The 23,759-nt window shown below is 37.2% G+C and overlaps 2 protein-coding genes across 5 annotated transcripts in view; one reads left to right on the forward strand and one right to left on the reverse strand.

Annotated features, from left to right (window-relative positions):
* The window catches only part of c9h7orf50 (chromosome 9 C7orf50 homolog), a 167,221-nt gene that overhangs the window by 33,427 nt on the left and 110,035 nt on the right, over positions 1-23,759 (forward strand). The window lies entirely within an intron of this gene.
* On the reverse strand, positions 2,535-12,415 carry gper1 (G protein-coupled estrogen receptor 1). Its single transcript, NM_001114253.1, is given in 2 exon segments — positions 2,535-4,048; positions 12,381-12,415. A coding segment is annotated over 1 exon segment (1,086 nt). The 5' UTR covers positions 3,809-4,048; positions 12,381-12,415; the 3' UTR covers positions 2,535-2,722.

A 23,759-nucleotide genomic window follows, 5' to 3' on the forward strand; every position in this document is an offset into this window, starting at 1 on the left:
GCTTCCTCCACAGATTTAAACCTGACGATGGTGCTGGGCAGGGATGAGGTGTGGTAGTGGGGCAAGGACACTCTTTTGGGAGTGACGCCACGTGCACACTGCGTGTGAAGTCACTTCCGCTATGTTGGTGAGAGTAATGTCATGCACACGACGTGACGCTGTATTTAGGTCCTTTGCTGACCTAAATACACCCCTGCTCATGAGCAACAGAAGGGAAGCTCCTGTAAATAAACGTATCCAGTGGCATTAGGTAGGCTTTCAGTAATGTAGCCTAACTAATACAAATATGTTTTAGTGAGCTATTAAAGAAACTAAGTAAGTTTTTACAAAAAGGTCTGTATAAATACAGCCATAAGCACTTACAGTAATGCCGCACTGAGTCCTCTATCGAAAGAATCACATGATTTCTTGTTTCCTTTTTTTGTAAACATGTTATTAGGGTATCTGACTTCCTTCTTAGGGTATCCTTCATTCCCTGGGCCAGAGTCTGTGCAGTTCTCTCCTCTGTCCCCTCTCCTGCTCCCCCCTCTTTAAGATTTCATAAACAGGGCTCTTTACTCAGGTATGATTATAAATATAAATAAATATTGTGTTGTAGGTGAGAAATCTATTGGCAGTATGCCAAAATGACTTTCCATTGTTGGATGGGGGGTTTTTGAGTTTGGCTGCTTATTTTATGATCAGAATAGTATTGTTTACTCCATTCTCAGTATGGACTCTATTAGCCTGCACCTCCAGTGGGGAAAAAAAAAGTGCTTTTATTTACTTAAGCATATCTTAAGCTTTCCTTTGGGTGTTATATCATAAATTTATATGGCAGTACTGAGTTGGTGAACACCATTATCACTTTGCTAAAATTGTTGCTGTTTTGTCCAGATTTTACCAGATGCATTCAAAAAAACATTAAATAAAAATGTTTACTTTGTGAAAGTTTTATATGTGGAATTATTGTCATAACATTTAGACATAGTGAAAAAAAACTTGGCAATATTTTACTAATTGTAATAAATCTCCCCTTTAATCTATGATATTTCCCTGGCATGGTTAGTATTTGGGTAACGTAAAAATATTCTTGATGGTTATTAGAATTAGAAGTTTTTTTTATCAAACTGTCTGCCCCCCCCTTGAAGGGCCCAGTTTTAAGGCTGGTTAGTGTAAAAATTGGTGGTCTCTTAAGCACACGCTTGCATCAGTTAGGCTTTTAGCATGGTCAAACACTAAATATTCTTGGAACTGTTGCTTATATGCAGGTGTTTTTCATATGTCTTTAGAACCCAGGAACCATCTCTGATCACCAACAAAACAGAATTACCAGTAGTATTAGTTCACAGTTTTTGTAAAGAGGTGCAAATGCAGAATTATAGAAATGATTATTAAAGTGGTCGTTCACCTTTAAATAACTTTAAGTATGATGTAGAGAGTGATATTTTGAGACAATTTGCAACTCGTCTTCATTTTATATTATTGTGGTTTTTGAGTTATGTAGCTTCTTATTTAGCAGCTTTTCCAGTTTGTTGTTTCAGTAATCTGGTGGCCAGGGCCCAAATTACCCTTGCAGCCATGCATTGATTTGAATAAAAGACTGGCATACAAATATGCGGGGCCTGAATAGAAAGATTAGTAATAAAAAGTAGCAATAACAATAAATGTGTAGCCAAACAGAGCATTTGTTTTTTAGATGGGGTCAGTGACCCCCATTTGAAAGCTGGAAATATCCAGAAGAAGAAGGCAAATATTTCAGAATCTATAAAAAACTATAAAAATAAACTATAAAAAAGAAAAAATGAAAACTAATTGAAAAGTTGCTTAGAATTAGCAGTTCTATAACATATTAAAAGTTAACTTAAAGGTGAACCCTGACTTATATTCAGTAAAAAAAATACAGTGTTGGTCATGAGCATCCACCAGACCCAGAAATCTGCACTGTGCATGTTACTGACTTTTTTAATTGTACACATGCAAAGTGGCATTGACATATTCTGGGTACCTGATAAGCATTAAAATGGAGCAGCCCGTTATACCATGATAATTATTCTCAAGTTTTCTGGGTAGTGGATGGACATTTGTGACACATCATGTTGGGAAATGATTAGTGTTTACCATATTAGATTGACTGCTCAAAAATGTATAAATCAAACACAGCAAAATGTATTGTAAAAATATCTTTTATGTGATCTTAAAAATGTGATTAAAAAAAAAAAGATGTACCTATCATTTGGTAGGGAAAAAAAACCTCTTCTTTCACAAATGACTTCTACCAAGGATACTGTAACTTACAATGGCAATATTTAAGTGATTATTCTTCTATGAGACTGCTAATCCAAATAATCGTTTTGTTTGGAAGGTGACATACAGACATGGAATCTTCTGATCTAAAAGATAAGGAAAAAAAGTAGCCAGATTGTTGGAGGGGCTACCACAAGAGTAGGTGGAGCCCACTCCCCGCTAGCTTTATTTACAGATGATTTTCTACCAGGTATGGTTATATGAAACCTATATGTTTAGATTCCTTCATGATAAAATATGGCTTTATCTCAATACAGCAACATTTATTCGGTTTTCATTTGAAACAGTATTGAGCACACAGTGCTTCATTTAGCATGTTGAAAATATCCAATCATGCAGAAAATCATTCACAATCAAAGTTGGTGCTTAAAATGTAAAAGAAAGTGCCTTCCGATCATTAAGAAACAGTCATGGTTGCTGCAACAGTCACATTTATTTATACTCCTGTGATGTATTTAGCCTCCGAGTGATCAGAACTTTCCGGAATGACTGATTTCACAGAGGTCTGGCAGAACCTGTTAAAGGCCGCCATGCTCTTTTTGCCTTTGATGTAAAGCCGAAGTTTGTCTCTGAACGTCTCCCCTAAGAAGCTGTAAATGAGAGGGTTCAGGCAGCTGTTGGAGAATGCTGCAAGGTTCACAATGTGACCAGTGAGTGGGTGGTTGTGCCTGAAGGATCGATTATATGACTGCTCCTCATCCTCGCTCTGGAGTAAGCTGATGCTAATAAAAACATTTTCTGGCAGCCAGCAAATGAAAAACACCAGGACCACTATTACAATCATCCTGAGAGCCTTTTGCCGACGAGGCCTCATGCATCTATGCTTGTGCGCTCTTATCAGCACTCTAAATATTAGCGAATAGCACAGGCCAATAATAGCAAAGGGAATGATAAACCCCAAAGTAATTTCTAGCCATTGGATTTCTTTCACATCTGCAAAACAGAAATGCATGTCCCCTGTGTGCTGCACTTGTACGGCAGTGAATGGCAGCAGTGTGGCTGATATAGACGCCATCCAAATTAGGCCGCAACTCAGCCGAGCATGCATCTTTGTCCGGAAGATATTGGATTTCATCACCTTCGCCAGTGCAATGTACCTGTCAAAGCTCATCCAGGTGAGGAAGAATATGCTGCTATACATATTAATCTGAAGGAAAAGGGACATGAAGGTGCAAAGTATCGTTATGTCATAGTATTTCTCATTCAGATTAAATACTTCAATGAGGGAGTCTGCGACCAAAATTAGATCAGCAGCAGCCAGATTGATAAAGTACAGATCGGGAATGGTCATCTTTTCCCGGAAACTGATATTCACAACTAAGATCATTATGTTGCCTATGAAGCCGATAGGGAACAGTAAAATGGTATAGAGACAGGATAGGACCAGCCCTATAAGGTAGTGTCTGTTGACCTCTGAGATTCCATCTTCAGCTAAACTTTCGTTGCAAATGTTAGATCCATTCATTTCCAGGAATGTTACATTGCAGATAATGGTTTCAAGCCCTATGTTGTAGATATCCATGGTGATATTGATAGAAAAATATTTCGACTTTCTTTGTTCTTTTATTGGGCTAAATAAACATTACAGTTGATGCAAATCCATTGGTACATGCTTCTTAATCAGTTTTCTGAGTCTAAGGGACAGAATCTTTAGAGGCCATGAAGTGTAGTTTCTTGCTTGACTGCATTTCCATTTTCAAGAATGCTTGTGGCAAATACTTAGTATTCATATTTTCATTCTTCTATAGCCTTCAACTTGCAACTGGAAAAGAAAAGTATTCGGTTATTTTTATTTTGTAAACCTATCATGTGCCTCTTCTGCCTCTAGTTGACAAGGTCAATAGGTGGTTAAAGCTGTCGTAAGTGGGAGCAACATGCTTGGCTCTGCACAATGTGAGGCACTACAGAACAGCATTTGTAGCAAGGAAGTGTGCTAGGAAAATCACCAAGATGTCCATATCCCTTATGTGGTTTTAGGAGTAGGGATAATGGCCTCTGAGAAAGGGATGTGTCATTCAGAAACAAGAGATTGTAGGGCTTATGGGCAGCATTAATACATCTTCAGAGGACTGGCCAAATCATTTATTGCCATAGCTGTCTTATGTAATAGCTCTCTGACAAGGATACTGTTGGGTTACTGAGCAGAAGACATACCGGTAGTCTGATATAACTGGGGCCTAGTCAGCAATCATTTGATGGGACATTTCCCCAAATTTTCTTAAAGCATATAGTACTTAGAGAGACCCTTATGAGGGTTAACATTATTTCAGCATAGATACTGCAATTCACATTTATGCTAGAAAATTTTTGACTGTAGCGATTGGTTAACCACAGCTCTTTGGACCTGTTTGAGACATTTCTGTGTGCTTATATGCCTTGCTGTAAAGGATATAAATGTTGGCACAGAAATTAAATATTTTGAGATGGAAAATAAAACATGAGGAAATGTTATGAAAAAGTAGTGTTGTGAAACATTTTATAGTGAACTGGAGTGCTAGTTGTACTAAATTATTACATTGTGTCATACAATTACATACAAAGAATTCTGTATTAGCAGACTACTTGCCATGAAAATTCTATGGAGGCATCCAGCCTTTGGGCCTCCAGTCAGATGGCCCTACTCTCCTAGTAAGCCATGTGCTTGGTGTTGCTTTGTCTAGCCCAGAATACCCCTAGCTATTACCCTTGGATTCAGGTATACCTCACCGTTTCCTTTTAGTGCAGTACATTTATGGTCTTGGTGATCAAGATCAATGCCAGTCTGGTTCACCAGATTAACATTTGATGCCTCACCAGACCAAGCAGAATCCATTTTATAAAGTCAAAGTATACAACTTTTTTTTTAAGATAGAGAGCAAATACTTATTCTTCTGTGGCACCTTAATTTAATAATACTCTTGTTGAACTGCATTTAAAACCACACTCTACAGGCTCCTTCTCTCCCCGTAATTTAACAAAATTAAATTTTAAAAAATCTCATTAAAATGCCATGGGAGCTGAAGGGGCTTTTTGAACCAGAGCACCATTTTAAATACCCCCTCTTGATTTCCAAAACAATCTCTTTAGTTCAGTTCAGTTCATTTATATCATTTTTTTTCCTTCGTGTATTTACATTGGCCAGCTCCCTCGTCTCTGCTGCAATTCTTTTTTTTTGCCTCACAGTTGAAAAACACAAACTCATTATTTAATCTTTAACCCTCTCGGCCTTAGGAGGTCAAGTTTTATTTGCCTAAACATAGCTTTTCAGGGGTCTCAATTGGTTCTACAAATGCATTAACACCCCAAACCACAGCTACCTAGCATATATATATATGTTTGCATAGTAAGCACTTGTGACCCTTGTTTGTTAATTTATTAAAAGGAGTTAAAAGGGTTTTTCACCTTTAATTGTACTTTTGTACATTTAGGCAGTGCTATGTAGGCAGTGCTATTCTGAGACAATATGCAGTTGGTATTCATTTGTTATTATTTGAGGTTTCTGAATTATTTAGCTTTTTGTTCAGCAGCTCATTGTTTGGAATTTTAGCAGCTGTCTAGTTGCTAGGGTCCAAATAGTTTCAATGAGAGACTGGAAGATGAATAGGAGAGGGTCTGAAAAGAAAGATAAGTAATAAAAAAGTAACATTAAAATTAGAGCCTCACAGAGCAGTAGTTTTTTCACTCCTAGGGTCAATGACCCCTATTTAAAAACTGGAATGAGTCATAAGAAGAAAGCAAACTGTTAAAAAGATCATAAAATTGAAGCCAATAGAATTCTGGCCATTGTGTAGCATAATAAAAGTTAACGTAAAGGTGAACTATCCGTTTTATGTGAAGAGCTGGTTAACATGCTGATGCTATATAAATAAGTTATGATGATCTGCTACGAGGTAGGTATACACTTTATAAAAGCTTGTGCCTTGGGACAATAGTAGATTTGAACGGTTATATATATCCTCTTTTTCATTTAGACCCACAAGTACACCATTATTTGTGTGTATGAAATATATGTTTCCTTTGATTACATAGTTTATACATGTACCTTTATATCTGTCACATTGTAAGCTTTAACCCTTTTACTGGTAGTGCTCTGGCTTGGTAATGTGTGTTGCTAGGCAAAGTGTATTAGAGGCACCTTAAGCTGGGAAACGCATGTCACTTTTCTTGCCAATGATGTAGTAACTTTAAAGGTGGGCAAAGGGTTGATGAGCAGGCTAATAAGCAGGAGGCTTTACACCTTGTATTTTGCCTAATTTCAATGTTTTACTGTAAGGGGGTGATTTATCAAAGGTCAAGTTTGATTTTTTTTTCTTGGTTCGAGTTTATTTGCACTTAAAAAGTCATTTAAGTTATGATTCGAAAACTCTGGTACGTCAGGCAAAAAACCTGAAAACTTGAATGTAGACATTCACCGTCTTAAAGCTTGCAAGTTTCTATAAAAGTCAAGATATTCAAACAAGTTTTCCTTATTAAATAAGCATTTGATATGTGAGTTTATTTCTCCCCACTGCCTGGTATCCCCCAATCCCCCCCCCCCAAAAAAAACAGGTCCCAGCCATACCCTAGCAAATAACGACAGGACTGCCGACGGTAGACAGCACATTTTATTACTGATAACAAACAAATTACATGTCTGTGTTTTATATATTTGCATGTTATGTTCCACTGCTTATCTGTAATATGGTTGGAACCTCACCTTGTTAAAAATAATAATTATAAAAAAAAGATGCGAGTTTATTCGATTTAAAAAAACAAATTTAAATCCACTAACTCACAAATTTATAAATAAGCCCTTATGTATATGCCCTAATTGTGTTGTACAGTGCTGCATCACGTTTGCACTCTACAGTATACATATTTCTAGTAACAATCTGTGTATGTATTTATATAAGCCTGGAGATTTGCACCAAAATAAAAGTAAAGTAAGCAAACATTTCTTTGTTCTGTGCTTAACAAGAGCTTCTTTAGATTGTAAGCTCCTGCGAGCAGGACTCTCTGATCCTATTTTCATCCTGTCACCCTTGTTTGTTATCTCTGCTTAATACCTGAAACGCTCATTTACAGACACAAGTACAAGCGCATAGTAGTTCAGGTATGGGACCTGTTATCCAGAATGCTCGGGACCAAGGTTATAATGGATAAGGGGTCTTTCCGTAATTTGGATCTCCATACCTTAAGTCTACTAAAAAATCAATAAAACATTAATTAAACCCCATAGGATTGTTTTGCATCCAATAAGGATTATTTATATCTTATTTGGGATCAAATACAAGGTACTGTTTTATTACTAGAGAAAAAGGAAATCGGTTTTAAAATTCTGAATTATTTGATTAAAATGGAGTCTATGGGAGATTGGCTTTCCGTAATTTGGAGCTTTCTGGATGGATGGATACAATGGATGCAAAATTGAGTTTGCATTGATGCTATTTAGAAAAGTACTTTGTAAGCTGGATTTACTAATAGTCTGGATCAGCCATGCTCCTGAATGATTACTTTGCTTTAGTTCAGGAGAAGATTTTTGTACTTTGTATTGTCCGTAAATGTCCTTTTGCAAGTTTTTGTCAAATTAGTCATAGCAAAGAGCTTGAAATTGTCTATTGTTACTTTCCTTTGTGGACAAATAGAATCACAGCACACGTCACCTAAAATAGGAGACATGTAGGGGGTAATATATAAACACTGAGCAAATTTACACCTGGAGTAACCCATGGCAACCAATTAGAAATTTGCTTTCATTGTTCTACCTACAGCTGGCTGGAAAAATCACAGATTGGTTTCTATTGGTTACTGCCTAGGTGCAAATTTGCCCAGTGTTTATAAATGAGCCCTATTATCTATTATGGAATATTTGTGCACAGCCTCCAGTGGATAAAGGCAATGAGTTTTATTGCACCTACTTTAAACTGACCCTGGCCCTTGATGTTTGTCAATATCTATAGGGCTGTGGTTACCCTTGACTGCTCCAGTCAATCTATATAACTCACACCCGTTCTTCCCTGGCTAAGGTTTCTTAATTACTGGTCCTCTGTTGATGTGATATCAACCTGTTCAATAGTCCATAGCCACAAATCTTGTCCTTATTTCTGTTTGTTTATATCATAACCTCAGTAAATATTTTCTCACCACAATTTTCCAGCAAGCTTAGGATTCTCTTACAGACCTAGTCCATATTAAACTAGTATTGAAAGGGTTATGAAAATTGTGAAGGGGGATTATGTGTTGTGACATATAAGTAGTGTAGGGACACTGGGGGCTGTGAAATGGACTGCATGGGCACTTGGGGATATGTCAGGGTGATGTGCAGATTTTTGCACATTGCCAAAATGTAACATAATAAGGGTCCTTGGCCCTTTAGTTCCTCAAAATTCCTTAGCTTTTTTCACCCCATATTTTTTTCCAAAGATTAAAAGATCACTACAAATAAAAAAAGTAATTAACAGATTTTCTTTATAAAAATCAGATACCAGTAGAAGTTAAATGTTATGAGAAGGTTTCCGACTTTCTCCTCCATTCAGAAAGTTGCAGGTTTTCACATTTTGAAGGAGATAATGCCAGAAACGGAGAGCTAGAGAAAGAGGAATATAAGGGCAGTGTGGTGAGGTAATACAGGTATGGGACCTGTTATCCAGAATGCTTAGGGTTAATTATACCTTAGTTGTTTTATTATTACAGAGAAGAAGGAAACCATTTTTAAAAATTAGAATTATTTGCATATAATGGGAGTTGGCCTTCCCCAACTTTGGAACTTTATTTGTAATGGGTTTTGGATAAGAGATCCAATACCTGTATAGGGGCAGTGTGATGAGAAAGGGTGAAAAGTAAGGAATAATAGTCGTGAGGCACATCTTGGAGAATCAAGGATAAATTACTAAGATACCAGAATCAAATGGTTAGAAGACTGGAAGAGCGAAGCATTGTGGTTTTGGAAGCAAGGAACTGTGTCTTCAGGCAGCAATATATAATTAGTTTATTCCATGTCCCATCACCACTAACTTCCTTAAGACTGTTTCTCCTTTGGGGAGAAGGAATAAAAATTGGGGTCTGAGGAAGACTCTTAACTGTAAGATGCAGAATAATTATTCTATCAGCAGCTGCTCTGAGCGATATTGGACTCGGACATTGATTGTTCATTTTAAGTTAGCAGTTCAATTGTCACATAACCCACTGAGTTTTTGGTTTTTAATCTATTTTCCTGACTAACTAAAGTGACAAGCCCACTGTTAATATACTTTAAACTCAAATTTAAACTAAGAGAAGGTAGATCAAAGTCTCTACCCAATTAGGTGTTATTTACATTTCATAGCTACGGGTCGGTCCTGAATAATTCTTGTTAAACCAAAACACAGTCTGTTACTGAGGGTTGAAGTGACTGTCAGTTGATAAGTTAAAGGCAAGCAGAAATCATTGTTTTGCATGAATATAGAATATATAAGCAAGAACAATACTGAATGTAGGTAGCATTCATTAATAAATTATTGTCTTAGGTCATTTCTAAGCAATCTACAAATGATCCAACTTAATGCGCTGGGTTGTTAACTAGTGAATGGGTTTTATTTTTGATTGGCTCATCTTTGCTTATAATTCCAGAGCCTTTGGCAATCTGTGTGAACTGGAAGGGTAATTACATTTATCTCTTACTGTTTTTTTATTACCTGTTCAATAAACACAGTTTTGTAGAATAGAAAGGTATTTAGGATCTTTCTGATTATAAATCGGGTTATATTTTATGTTTGGACACATTCTGCAAATTCCCAGTCTACAAAATGTAACAAAATTAAATCTAAGTTAATATTTGGTTAAGGTTGTAGAGCCTGCAATGAGGCGCTATAAATTATTCTATTAAACACAACAGTCAGAATCAAATAGAAATAGTGTTATTTCTTCTATTATGCTGGCTGTTTCACACGTAGGAAAGCACAATAATTGACTTTTTTGGCACAGGTTCTGAGAACAATAGATCAATAGACTTCTGTGCGTAGGCTTTGAGTACCTGGCAGAAGCTGCCTATGTCTGCTCTGCTGGGAAGCAGAAGTCAGGTCTCCTCAAGCCATGGCTCTAATGCTCACAATGCCTTGTTAATCAGCTGCCTTCTCTTACATTGTGTCAGGAGTCAGAACCAGCTGTGCAGACAACAGAAAGGGACAGACTAATAATGCAAATAACAGTTACATTAAAAATACATTGATAATATATAATTTAAGGTTGCTTAGAATTATAATTTTAGGCAATAATGAAAGTCATCCTCCCTAGTTTATTCTCCCTCCCAAATAATAACTGGGCAACTTGTCAGTTAATTATACATTCCCAGTATTTGCAAAACCGTCTATCATTTCAATCAATATTAAAGAAGTAGAAATTGTTTTGCTTAGCATGCAAAGGATTATATGGGCACCAATATTATTATTGTTATTTGAAAGGTATGGATTTAAAAACACCTCTGTATTAGTGTTACTTGGCACAGTAAATACTGTTTTAAAGCAGTGATGATCTTTTCTTATTCTTATAAACTCTTGAAATCTGCAGACTTCCAGCAATTGTTCCCCATGCCAGATGGGCTAAATTCTCATCCACTTAACTTGGATTACAATCTCCCTGACATATCACTAAATGGCAGAGACCCATCGTAGAACATCGTTGGGCGTGTTATGGTCAGAGATGTGCAAGAAACCTAAAATTCATCAGTACTGAGACACAGGCAGCTAGCTGCTTAATTCTGTACCTGCTCATTCGTTGTCATGCAAATGAGACGTAGCAGCTGTAATGCCTATGTCCCTCTGTGGAAGCTGCTTTAGCCAAAAAAATCAATAAGGCAAGCACACATACTCGTATACAAATGCAGGGCAATACATCCAGTGCTCACTATACCTAGATTTAGCAAAGGTGCCAGATAGTTTTTGTTTTTACATCAAGGCGCTATGGCTCCTCTAGCTTTCCACATACAGCTAACTCATCCAGATATTTGGATCTCAGAGGAACACTGAGGTATACTGACCCTCCCAGGTTGCCTCATGGTTGATTTTCTGTGGTCCCTGCCACTCCTGATGCAATGTAGCTGTCAGTTAGTGTTCCTCCAGTTCTATCAGCAGGATGCTGCTTTGGTTGTTTTGTAAGTAGACGCAAATACTGCTTTCATATACAGTTACATATACAAATTATTTTGAAAATTTTTAATGCATTATGGAACATTGCATAACATATATATATTTTTTTATTTATATTTCATTATGTGAAATGTTATTTGGGCTTGTAGCTTTAAAATGCAGCAGTGTGCATCCATGTGCTACCTATGGAGCTGTGGTGTCTCTCTCCTCTCCTCTTTCTCTCTCTCTCTCTCTCTCTCTCTCTCTCTCTCTCTCTCGCTCTTTCTTTCTCTCTCTCTCTCATATCTATCTTTATATAAATTACATTTGATTCATGCAGTATTCTTAGAGAGCATTAGTTTTCCTTTAAATGCTATATATATGAACAGGAAAAGCCATGCTGATTAAAGGTTAATAATTTGATGTAAAAATGTCATATAAAACTTAGTGAGAAACAGAGCATATTTGGTCTCCAGTGTGCCAGATACCATGTCTCTAACCATGTCTCACTTCTGAAACTCACATTAACACAATAGGATGCACTCACTTTCTTCTGCCTTTCATTAGATGATTAAAGGATTAACTTGACTTCTTACAATATCTGGAAATGGTTTTTAGCATGCAGAATCGCTGGGAAAACAAACATTACTAGCAAGCTGTGCTGAGACTGAGAGAGTGCTAGGGGAAGGTATGCTGGTCTGTTGTGTCTGTGTTTGGAGCTCAGACCAGGAGCGATCTCTAATCATTTTAATCCAGGAATAATATCAACGGTATTAACATGATCAACTTCAAATTAAGTTAATTTCCCCCCTTTGTTTTCCTACTCCCACTCTCTTTAGCTTTCTTTCTCATATTCACCGTTCTGCAAGATGCCTTTTTTAGTCCGGATCCCTTACTCTGATTAAGAAAAAAATAGTAATGAGAACTGTGCCGATCAGGGGATGCACACACAAGTTGTGCCCGAATCCCAAACATTGCATGCCTTTCCTTAAATGGAACCCTAATACAAGTCTCATTAGAAGATGAGAACATTACCTTCATTGCTGTGCAGCATCTCCTCTCCGAGGCAGGTTCTCTCCCAGGCACAGCGGAGCACATCTGCTAGACATCACACAGGGGCATGTGCAACTGCCTGTTACACCAGGGTTTTATAGAAGACACCTATCTGAATAATCCAGAGCCAGGCAAAGGAGGGAAAAAAGCCTCTGTGGGACAGTTGTCAGACAGAAATATATATATAATGGTCATAGGATGACTGCGGGAGCAGCCTACAGTTCATACCATATGTCCTTGGCAACAGATTAGTGCTTGAGAGATTCCCAGGGCTGTGCTAATTTGTGTTTAGTCGAAGTGTTCCTCAACTGGCTTCCTTTAAAGGCTATTGTTAACCCTTTTCCTGCTGTTAACAATGACGAAGTCTGCTTTATAAACATATCAAAAGATTTATTCCAGGGACTTCACAGCAGAGGGGTTTAGAATATGTGCCCCTCCTTATACACTGTAGGTATCAAACTTGTTTTTTTCCCCCTTTAAAAACATCCTCTTAAGAACAAGCAAATTGCTGTATATAATAATCACACAATCCAGCCTAAATATACAGGATAAATCCTGTGTAGAACTGAGATCTCACATGAAAGAATGTTAATAAGGGTTGCTAAACCCTAACAAAATCCTTATTCCCATAGGTGAAAAATGGTCATAAATGAGGAAACAAGTACGAAAATAGAGCTACTGTTGATGTTTAATGGAACAGCGACTCCAGCTTATTATTATTCGTTATTTATATAGTACATGTATGGGATCCCTTATCTGTAAACCTGTTATCCAGAAAGTTCTGAATTAAGGCCATCTCCCATAGACTCCATTATAAGCAAATAATTCTAATATTTTAAATGTATTTTTGTTTTCTCTGTAATAATAAAACAGTACCTTTTACTTGATCCCAACTAAAATATAATTAATCCTTATTGGAGGCAAAAAAATCCCATGGGGTTTATTCAATATTTTAAATGATTTCTAGCATTCTGGATAACAGGTCCCATACTGTACTGTATAAGCATCCCTGCCCCAGTAGAGCTTACATTCTAAGATACCTATCATGTCACAGTTCATTTTTTTTTTTATCAGAAGCCAGTTAACCTGCATATATATATATATATTTTGGATGTGGGTACTCCCAGGGGAAACGCATGCAAAATCATTGCAGATAGAGCCCTGGCTAGAATCAATTCTAGGACCCCAGAGCTGAAAGGCAGCACTGCTAACCACTGAGCCACCAATATTCTAAACTGAATCGCCAATATTACAGCCTTGTTTGGAAATGTCCAAAGTCACCAGACGCTAAAATACAAGAGCATACAATCTAATTTTCCTATCCCACATCCAAACACAGAGTAAAGTCAGCTTTAGCCAATGCCAGTTAAGTTACCAGTATGTTTTTGATCTGTGGGAAAGAAACCCCAATATTCCGAAGGAAACTAAACCAAACACAGAAAGAACAAACGCCACACTTTCCCAGAATCCCAGTGTTGCAAAGGCAACATTGCTAAGCATTGTGCTACCATACTGCCATTATCAGCTCTGCTCTTACTCATATCCAACAATGCTGGTTCAGTCTCTAATTATAACTCATTATTTGCGCTGCTATGAAAAGGGGGTACAGTTGGACATCTGCCATGGTCAGAGGAAAAAGGGTGGAAGGGGAGGACTGAAAAGGGTTTGGGTTGGGCAGGGTTTGGCCACATCGAGTATGGCCAGATGGGCATATGTGACCCCACCATTCCATACAGCAACCCTGCTCATAATCTGTCTCTTGTACTTCTATCCTGTATTTGGGTTGTGGCACCTTGGGGGTATAAAAGGCATTGCCAGGTTTTGGCTAGAAGCCCAAGAGAGTCCATCTCTTATTGATTGGGTCTAATTTAATCTCCTACTCACCTGCCCTGTATTCTCAGATTGCATCCAGTCTGCAGGGCGAACAATAGGTTTGTATGATAAATGGCAATGTTTGGAGGCTAGAATCTTGATTAAAGGGGACCTGTCACCTTAAGAAATAATTCCAAATTGTTTTCTATTGTGGTTGTCAAGCAAAATAAACTTTACTTACACTATATAAAAATTATTTTAATCTAAGTTTCTTAAGCCTTGGAATTCCCAATTGCAGCAAGCAGGCAGGGGCCATTTTGTGGACACAGTTATTAAAGCAGGCATTGCATCCTGCCAAAATCTTGTTTCTGTGCCAGTATGGGGGGTCCTGATGCTCATGTCAATGCACTGGTTACACAGTTACATGGTGAGGAGGGAGGGGGAATGTGAGGAGTGCAGCAACATCTAAAAAGTTCTGAATTGAAAGTGAAAGTAACTGTCTGCCCCACCTCTATGCCTAAGGCAATATATGATTGACAGCTGGGATTTTTAAATGCTTTTATAATGGGTATGGCTGTGGTAATAAAAAAATGATTTTGGGTTTCATGTTTAATTTGAAAAGGACTTTTATTATACAGCTTTTTATGTCTGGGTGACAGGTCCACTTTAAAGCAAGTAGCAAGTAAGTCTAAAAAAAAAGACAAGTGTCCATCAAGTTCAGCAAGGATTGCATACCCTTTTGTTCTTTATAGTTCGAGAACTAGGAGCATTTTATATGAGGAATGATGGAGTGCCCTGATACAGTGATAGTGTTTGTCCTTGTAGAACTGAATGTGGCCGAGACGGGGAAAGGTTAATTGATTTGTGCTTATTTCCAAGGTTTGGGCCAATAACTCAAAATGACTTCTCATTACACTTTCTAGAATGTTTCATATTAATTGTGATGAGCCGTATCGTAAGCACTTGTCATCTCTAGCCATAATTCTCAGAGCAACTGATTAGCACGCAGGAGCTGGAACTCTGACCCATAATTGGCCATTTCCACTGCAAGTGTTATCCAACAAATCCCCTTGCTTTTGTTATGAATTTTTTTCTCTCATGAATTTTCTGTGAAAATATGCACCAATGATTTAAATGTATATTTTTTCTAGGTGTAACCTTGTCAGTGCATTTGCGATATATTATATGTAATTCTACAGTTAGAAGGTTGATTGTTTTTTTTTTTTTTTTTGTTGCTATCTGACATTTGTTAGCAGTGTTACAGAGTGGAAACCTAGATACCACACTATTTCTTGTAGGCATCACAAAATGCACTCATTACTGTTTGGACAGAAATTACTATTTTAACATTTCTTCCACACATCTCTTATTAATTATTTTTATAGTGAGTTACTAACTATTACTATTTAATTTATTTATATATATATATATATATATATTAAGCAAGGAAAAGCCAGCACTCACGTTAAATATGGTATACGTCGCCTGGGTGCAGTTACCACGGGAAAATCTTGGTTATAATCACAGATCAGGAACCGCTCACACAGGTCTTATGTGGTCCAAAAATCAGTTTATTGAAGTGAACAGAGGACTAACGTTTCGGCTGGAGCACCAGCCTTTGTCAAAGTCACATAAAGGAGTGTGCAGAAACACTATATAGTGTGTTTGGTGGGAAAACCAAACGGACAGGGATAACGTTATGTGTTTTTCCGGCATGTCACGATTAATGCGCTCTAGACATATGATCACTTTACATCTATGAAACATTGCCAGCCTTTCTGTATGTCCCTTAATATGTAATTTTGGTTACATGCTAATATGTAATTTTGGTCATTAAGGACCCTGCAACTGTCAGATTATGATAGCCTTCTACTCTTCGTTCGTGATCTAACACAGCTAACAGTTTTTTTATATTGAATATACTGTCACCACCTATTGTTACATTTTATTCTCCTTATTGCTACATTTTCATGTTACCAACTATCACGTACTGATGTTGATTAATCTCCGCAACATAGCCTCTTATTAGGGGCTGTGTGTTAGATACGGAGCAAGTGTTAATTGCTTGATATTTGATTAATGATACTCGGGGTATGTATTGATTCCCTTGAGTTAGCAATTTCTGTTTATATTGTTTTATATAATTTGTCTTTTTGTTTGTTTAGTTTCATTTGTTGTTTTTGTTTTACACACTTGTGGTTTCGGGAGGGAGTGGGGTTGTGATGTCATCACTGGAAAGTTTTTTTGATCCCTGTCCGTTTGGTTTTCCCGCCAAACACACTATATAGTGTTTCTGCACACTCCTTTATGTGACTTTGACAAAGGCTGGTGCTCCAGCCGAAACGTTAGTCCTCTGTTCACTTCAATAAACTGATTTTTGGACCACATAAGACCTGTGTGAGCGGTTCCTGAACTGTGATTATATATATATATATATATAGGCTACACACACACACACACACACGCATATATATATATGTATATATCTCTCTCTCAAATCCCAGGGTGCCAGCACTCAATCTGATCAATGATGCAAGATCAATAATTGCTTATATACCGGTAATTCTCAGTTGAAGAATGTGTTTTTATTTAGTGGACGGCATCAGTTTCAACTTCCCCAGGAGCGACCAAAATATTGGAATTGATGGTGTTCACCAAATAAAAACATATTCTTTAACAGAGAGTGCACGGTCCATGGTATCATTTATAATGATATATTTTCCCCCTATTTTTCTTTATCAGTGTCATAACTGATTTGAAGCTTTCCTATCTGACAAATCAGAATTAAGTAGATTTGAAATTATTTATTCTTAATTTTGTCCCATACAATAACTAACAAAAAAAAAAAAAAAAAATCAAAAGCACAGGGGAATATATGCTATTTTGTGTGCCACATAGTTCATCTGTGTTTGGTTGCAAATGTGTTTGGAATTTCAGCCAGTTCCATGAGTGATTAGTTAAGCAAAAAGCTCTTTATGTGTGTGCTGTCCTGTTGACAACGGTATATTATGGACAAATTCTCTCTCAAAAAAAAAAAAAAAGGTATACAGGATCTTTTTTTTGTCCTGAATATCAGCAAAACTTTAACTTTATAAAAGTGTGATGCTGTACAGCAAGCAAAGCAAACATTTACAAAAAAAATATATTGTTTTGTGTTACCCACCAGGCATGGTATGAGTGCTGTAGCTCATTAAAAGCCAATTTCACTGATAATTCCCAGGGCAACATAAACAGCTGTGTGCACCATTCCCGTAGCGGTGAAACCACAACTTAAAACAACCCTGTTGGCTATGTATTTCAATTTGTGCTCATCCACCAGATGTCCTCTAAAAGAGAGAAAAGAAAAGTTTGTATTTCTTCCTGAAAAGGTAGAACCATTGTGGGCTATGTTGATGCCATTTGACCTATGACTTTAACTGTGGGCATCAGGGTTTGAACTATAGTACAGGTATCGGACTCCTTATCCAGAAACCCATTATTCAGAAAGTTCCGAATTACAGAAAGGCCACCTCCCATAGACTCCATTTTAATCAAATAAATCCAATTTTTAAAAATGATTTCCTTTTTCTCTCTGATAATAAAACAGAACCGTGTACTTGAACTAAGATATAATTAATCCTTATTGGAGCCAAAACAATCCTATTGGGTTTAATCACTGTTTAAATAATTTTATTAACAGACTTAAGGTAGGAGATCCAAATTATGGAGAGATCCCTTATCTGGAAAACCTCAGGTCCCAAGCATTCTGGATAATGGATCCCATACATGTATAAGACAATTGTCAGTAACATAAAAGTGTTGTGTAATGGAGTAATCTTTACTTGGTATGGCCACCTTAAGAACCCTAACAAAAGGGTACTTCTCAGAAATGCATTTGTGATGCTGTAGAGCATTGGCCCCCAACCAGTGGCTTAGGAGCCCACCAACCCTATGGATGTCGCTCCTAGTGGCCTCAAATCAGGTAGATATTTTTGAATTCCTGGCTTGGAGGCAAGTTTTAGTTAAATAAAAATTGGTTGTACTGCCAAACAGAGCTCCCTCTAGGCTGTCAGTCCATATAGGGGCTAACAAATAACCAATAATGGCCCTTATTGGGCACTCAAGGAACTTTTTTATATGCTTGTTTTGCTCTCCAACTCTTTTTACATTTGAATGTAGCTCACAGATAAAAAAGGTCGGGATCCCTGCTGTAGAGGCAACAGACCAGACAGTAAAGAAGAGCCCAATATGTAATTTAAGTGTATTTCTGCAAAATAATTTCCCCCATAATTTCTGAGATAGGGGCCCTGAAAAAAATGATTTGCAGGGACTATTAATTAATAATGGTGTTTGCAAAATAGACAAAATTTGTTTATGTTTGCTCTGACTTGTTAGTAATGGTATAGGGGCAACAAAGAATAGTCCATTGTAATCTATATGCAAACAATGATTTTGCCCAGGACTTAAGAAACGTTATTATTTTGGACCTATAGTATTTAAGAACGGGCTAATATTTTAGTGACTTTTTTTTTTTTTTAGTCAAATAGGTTTTTCTTTAATCAAAATTTAAGAGGCAGATATATCAAAAAGTGAGAACTGAACTCACCATAGAAAAATTCACTAACTTTCTTTTCATTCCTGAGGGATATTTAGAAGTGTATTTGTTAATGGATAAAAGTCAGAGTTCACCATTTGATAAATACACTTGTAAAAATCTCATAGAAATTAATAGTAGGTGGGATATGTCTGTGGTGCGCTCTAATCTCACATTTTGATAAATCTGCTGCTGTACAGGTTTGGGACCCGTTATCCAGAATGCTCGGGACCTGGGGTTTTCCGTATAAGGGGTCTTTCCGTAATTCGGATCTCTTACCGTAAGTCTACTAAAAAAAATATTTAAACAATAATTAAACCCAATAGGATTGTTTTTGCCTCAAATAAGGATTACTTATATATTAGTTGGGATCAAGTACAGGTATTATTTTATTATTACAGAGATAAAGGAAACCATTATCAAAAATGTGAATTATTTGATTAAAATGGAGTCTATGGGAGATGTCCTTTCTGTAATTCGGAACTTTCTGGATAATGGGTTTCCAGATAAGGGGGTCCGATACCTGTATTTGGAAATTTTCATCAAACTCTTTTTTAAAAAAAAGAAAAAAAAATGTGAATCCCAAAAACTAAATTGCTTAAAGATGTGGGGAAAATAAACTTGAACGCTGAGCAAGAGCATTTATGTTTTTTATTTTTTTGCCCGTAATAAATCTAAAATAGTCAAGTTTTTAAAGCTGTAATTAAAATTTGTGGTTTTTAGTGCAAAAAACTTACAATCGTAGTAGAAACTTGAATTTGAGTGGTAATATGTGGGCCCCTAAATGTTTACCCATGTAATTATTTAATTTATAGCATATTTGTTAATAAGAATGGAATCTGCATGTTTAGAAAGGCATCTGATTGGAAACTGTATAGTGTACATTTCATTCCAGTAATTGTTTTTGGCAGTTTCTGACATGAAACCTAATTCAGATTAACATTCTTTTAATTAAGGATTAAGGTATATCAGTAAGGGTAGAGGAACAAACAGCTTTAATACACTGCAAATACAAAAATATGATGATTATGCCATATGGCACCTGCTAAGCCTTTGCTTGGGTTTATATATGCACATTTTATTTATATAGCAATAATTGTGTACAAAGCACTTCTGTGCATTTAAATGGTTTATTTAATTTACTCTACAATGTTCATCTTATTCTGAAACTACCGACTATCTAATATTGTTTTAATGCATTAGTGTTTATTATTTAAAACATCTGGCAAAGTAAAACAAAAACCTCACGTAATAGATATTATCTCATCTTTGTTTGCAATACAGTAAACTGAAGCATTTTTTCAGATTTTCTCAACTACTGTTCTTTTGTTTTTGTTTGTTTCCTATAATTTTCTGGTCAGATTGAGAGCCTGTTGTTAAAAGGCCATATTTCTGAACTTTTCTTTTTCAGCTAGTCCACAGTTCTTAGTGGGAATTGCTTGAAACTGCATCAAACATTTATAGGTGACCTTTGGGTGTAAGAAACAGGCTGTTCAGGCTAAATTGTACTGCCTGAGAAATATAGAAGCTTTATGCATTACAATTGTGCTTCCCGAGTATAAGGATGAATTTTATTCCTTTCAAAGTAGACCCTGTTTCATATCTGCTGTGCCTTCGACTTTTCTACATTTTATTACAGGTTACAACATTGAATTAATAAGGATTTAAGTGGGATTTTTACTGTTTGATTTCTACAACATACTTCATATTTAAGGCACATTATTTTTTGACACAAAAAGTAATTGAACAAAAAAGCAGACATTTTTTGGTTGCATAATTACACCCCCCCCCCCCACTAGCAGAACTCTCTATGGCTGCAATGTCAGCGGGGAATCTTAAAGGGTAAAATCATAACTAGCTTTGCGCATGGTTTAGGAACAAATTTATCCGTTTCCTCTAAGCAGATTTGTTCCATGTTATTCAGGTGTTAGTTGGGTGAAGCATGTGAATCCCAAATTTCAAATAGTGCCAGGACATTCTAAGCATCTTGCTAAAACAGTTGAAAGGATGGTGCAAAATACTGGAAAAATAATGCATAAGAACTTATTTAAAGGTGGGCCCACAAGGTACTCCCTTCATGTGATCAGACAGAGAGCATATGAGGTGCCACACATGATATAGCTGTCTTCTACTGTTCCAATTGGTCATGCAAAGCACATGAACGATCAGAACAGCATCTATGTATGCTCTAGGGACCAACCGGTTCATAACCAACCGATATCCATAGTACAAGGATATCAGTTGGGCACCATAAACTTACCAGTAGTCATATTAAGTTTATTTTGTGCAATATTATTGGTGCATTAGTGACAAGCTTTTAAGTCTGCTTAAAAACTGCAATTTGTGTGAAAGTGCATCTTCCAGCGGGATAGCACCCAAACACGTTGCTCAAGAACAAAAAAAATTCCAACATTGACCCAATCAAAGCCCTGATCTCAGTTCACTGGGGTCACTGTTTTAAAAAATTTGGCAGCATGAAGAAAATCTGCATTTAAGAATGAGCCAGAATCACTCCAGACTAGTGTGCAAAGTTGGTGTGTACTCACTCCAAAGAACTCTTATCTCCCAGCATCTTTAAGGGCCAGCTGGAAACTTCTGGATATAAAATCTGTAATACAGTGGGTGTAGTTACCATTGCTAAGTGAGATTACAATGCAGTCATGTTCTCTTGGAGCCTCAAAGATAGTTAATCAAGTTATCATCAGAGAATATTGGCAGTCAGATTGTTGTGGAGATGTCAAGGGACTTGTTATCACTTGTTCCTTGTTAAACAGGATGATTAATTAGGATACACACCACACATCTATAAATCTCTAGACCATACTTCTATACATACTTTCTAATACTCCTGTTTAAAGGGCCAGTATACCCCCCTTTTAAACATAAGTTCAATAAAGGATCTTACGAATACAATTTAAAACAAATCACCAGCCCACTGAGAAGCCTCTGTATAATCCACCCCCTTTCTTCCCTCTGTTTTAGCCTTTGTTAGGCACGAGCAGCATGAGTTCCACCAGCTTGCTTATGTGCATGTTTGTGATGTAGGGTCGAGAGTCTGATCCTACGCCACACAGATATCCATAAAGGGCAAGTTGGGACACTTACTCATTATGTGTGTTCCCCAGTATGGCTGCCCACACTGGCAGCTCCTTCACTAGGGGCATTTTCTTTCCCATACCCAACACATACTTATTACTTTATTTTCCAACCATTCCCGTCTTTCCTGCCTCTTCCCAGCATTATTTAAAATGGTAGATTTCTTAAAGGCATGCTCATTTCAGCTCATATACCTTAGCTTTCCAACATTTATGTTAGCTTAAAATTGGCTGGACTTGCTTCTCTTCCTCTTCCCATGTTATCTGACCTAATGTGGGTTGTTCAGATGGATTCTTTATCTGTTAATTAGTAGCAGCAGAACTCTCATGAGAGTAATAAAGCAAACACTAATGGAGATTAGAATCTGTAGCATTAAATCTCATAATAAGTTTAATTTAGGGTCACTGCAGAAGTATGTTTGTAAACCTTGCTAAGGATTGCAGAGTACGATTGCCATCGGAAAGTGTCTGGTTCCTATTACTTTCTCAGAGACTGTATTAAATACACTAGCCCGAAGGCTGCAAGTATGTTCTTCATCAGAAAAATAATCGGACTGTTTGTCTATATTTATGTAATTAAAGGAGAGGAAACTGCAAACATGACTAGGTCAATCGTTGTACAGTCTATCTGTTTTGGAACATTGAATTTTCATATTATTAAGAACAGCAGTCTGCAGATGAAGTGGCAAAGTCCATAAGTTTGTCTGTGAAGTGATGACATATTTTTTACTTAAGGTGTACAAAAAAAATCATATAAACCCCTTTTCTGACAGTTCCGTAGATTTAGTGTTTAAACAGTCTATTCAAATCAACAGAAATAAAACACTTAGCAAAAAAGCATGGGGTTAGTCCACCACCTTGAACTGAGTTCATTTCACCATTTATGCTACAAAATGCACATGGGTTCCCCATGCACAGAGCTCCCCATCCTCGTTGTTACCCCCTGCCTAGAGTGACAGGAAACATGATGGCTGCGGCCCAATAGGATTTGTCTTGGTGTCCGGCCAGCTCAGTATAAACTGGTGCTACTACTCATTTCATTAAAACAATGAAAAATATTTTCCTACTGTGTGTAACTGGTCTGTCAGAGGAGCTTAGTTTAGCAGATCACGTCAAAACTATTCTCATGAGTGCTAAAACGATCCCAGTGCCAAATTGCAAGTATGTTCCAAGGGAGCTGTACAACGCTTGTTGGAGAGATTTTCACAAACCAAGTAATTTCATTGCATCAAGTAAGAGAAGACACACCGACAGTGACTAGGATATAAAGCTAATATCATTATTCATCACTTAAACAAGAAACCCCCATGCCATTTAGTAATAGTGATATTATTACTTGGGGCCACCAGGGTTGGACTTGGACAGTGGGGCACCGGGAAGAAACTTGTGGGCCCCCAGGCCAGACCCGATCCCCGCCAGCGCTCCCCGGCCTGCAGATCCCCCACTCCTGATGAAGAATAAAGTATGCATGCTCAGGGGAGGGGCGCACAAACACACATACACTGAATTCAGATTGGCTCTTGCGGCATATAGGAGTAAGTGTGGCCTCCAACCATTCTAATCAGTGATGGGGCTTTCAGGTGGAGCTGGGAAATCAGTCAAATAATATTAATATAATAAATAGTAGCTTCATTAAGGGGATTCTAATAAAATCATTAAACTTTGAGAGAAACCTTTGCTTCCCTTTAATGTGTGTGAAATTTTTTTTGTTATATTTTTAAGCAAGACAACACATGCATCAGGGCTGGAACTAGGGGTATCCCCGGCAGGTACCTCCTACCTGTCTACTTCTGGTCCACACTCCCTTGCCCCGCCGCTTGGCATTGACATGGCTTTCACCCCCCTGTGACGTCAGTGCACATTTCTTTGCTCACTTTGCAT

This window comes from Xenopus tropicalis, chromosome 9 (genome assembly GCF_000004195.4).
Source record: "Xenopus tropicalis strain Nigerian chromosome 9, UCB_Xtro_10.0, whole genome shotgun sequence".
Lineage (NCBI taxonomy): Eukaryota > Metazoa > Chordata > Amphibia > Anura > Pipidae > Xenopus > Xenopus tropicalis.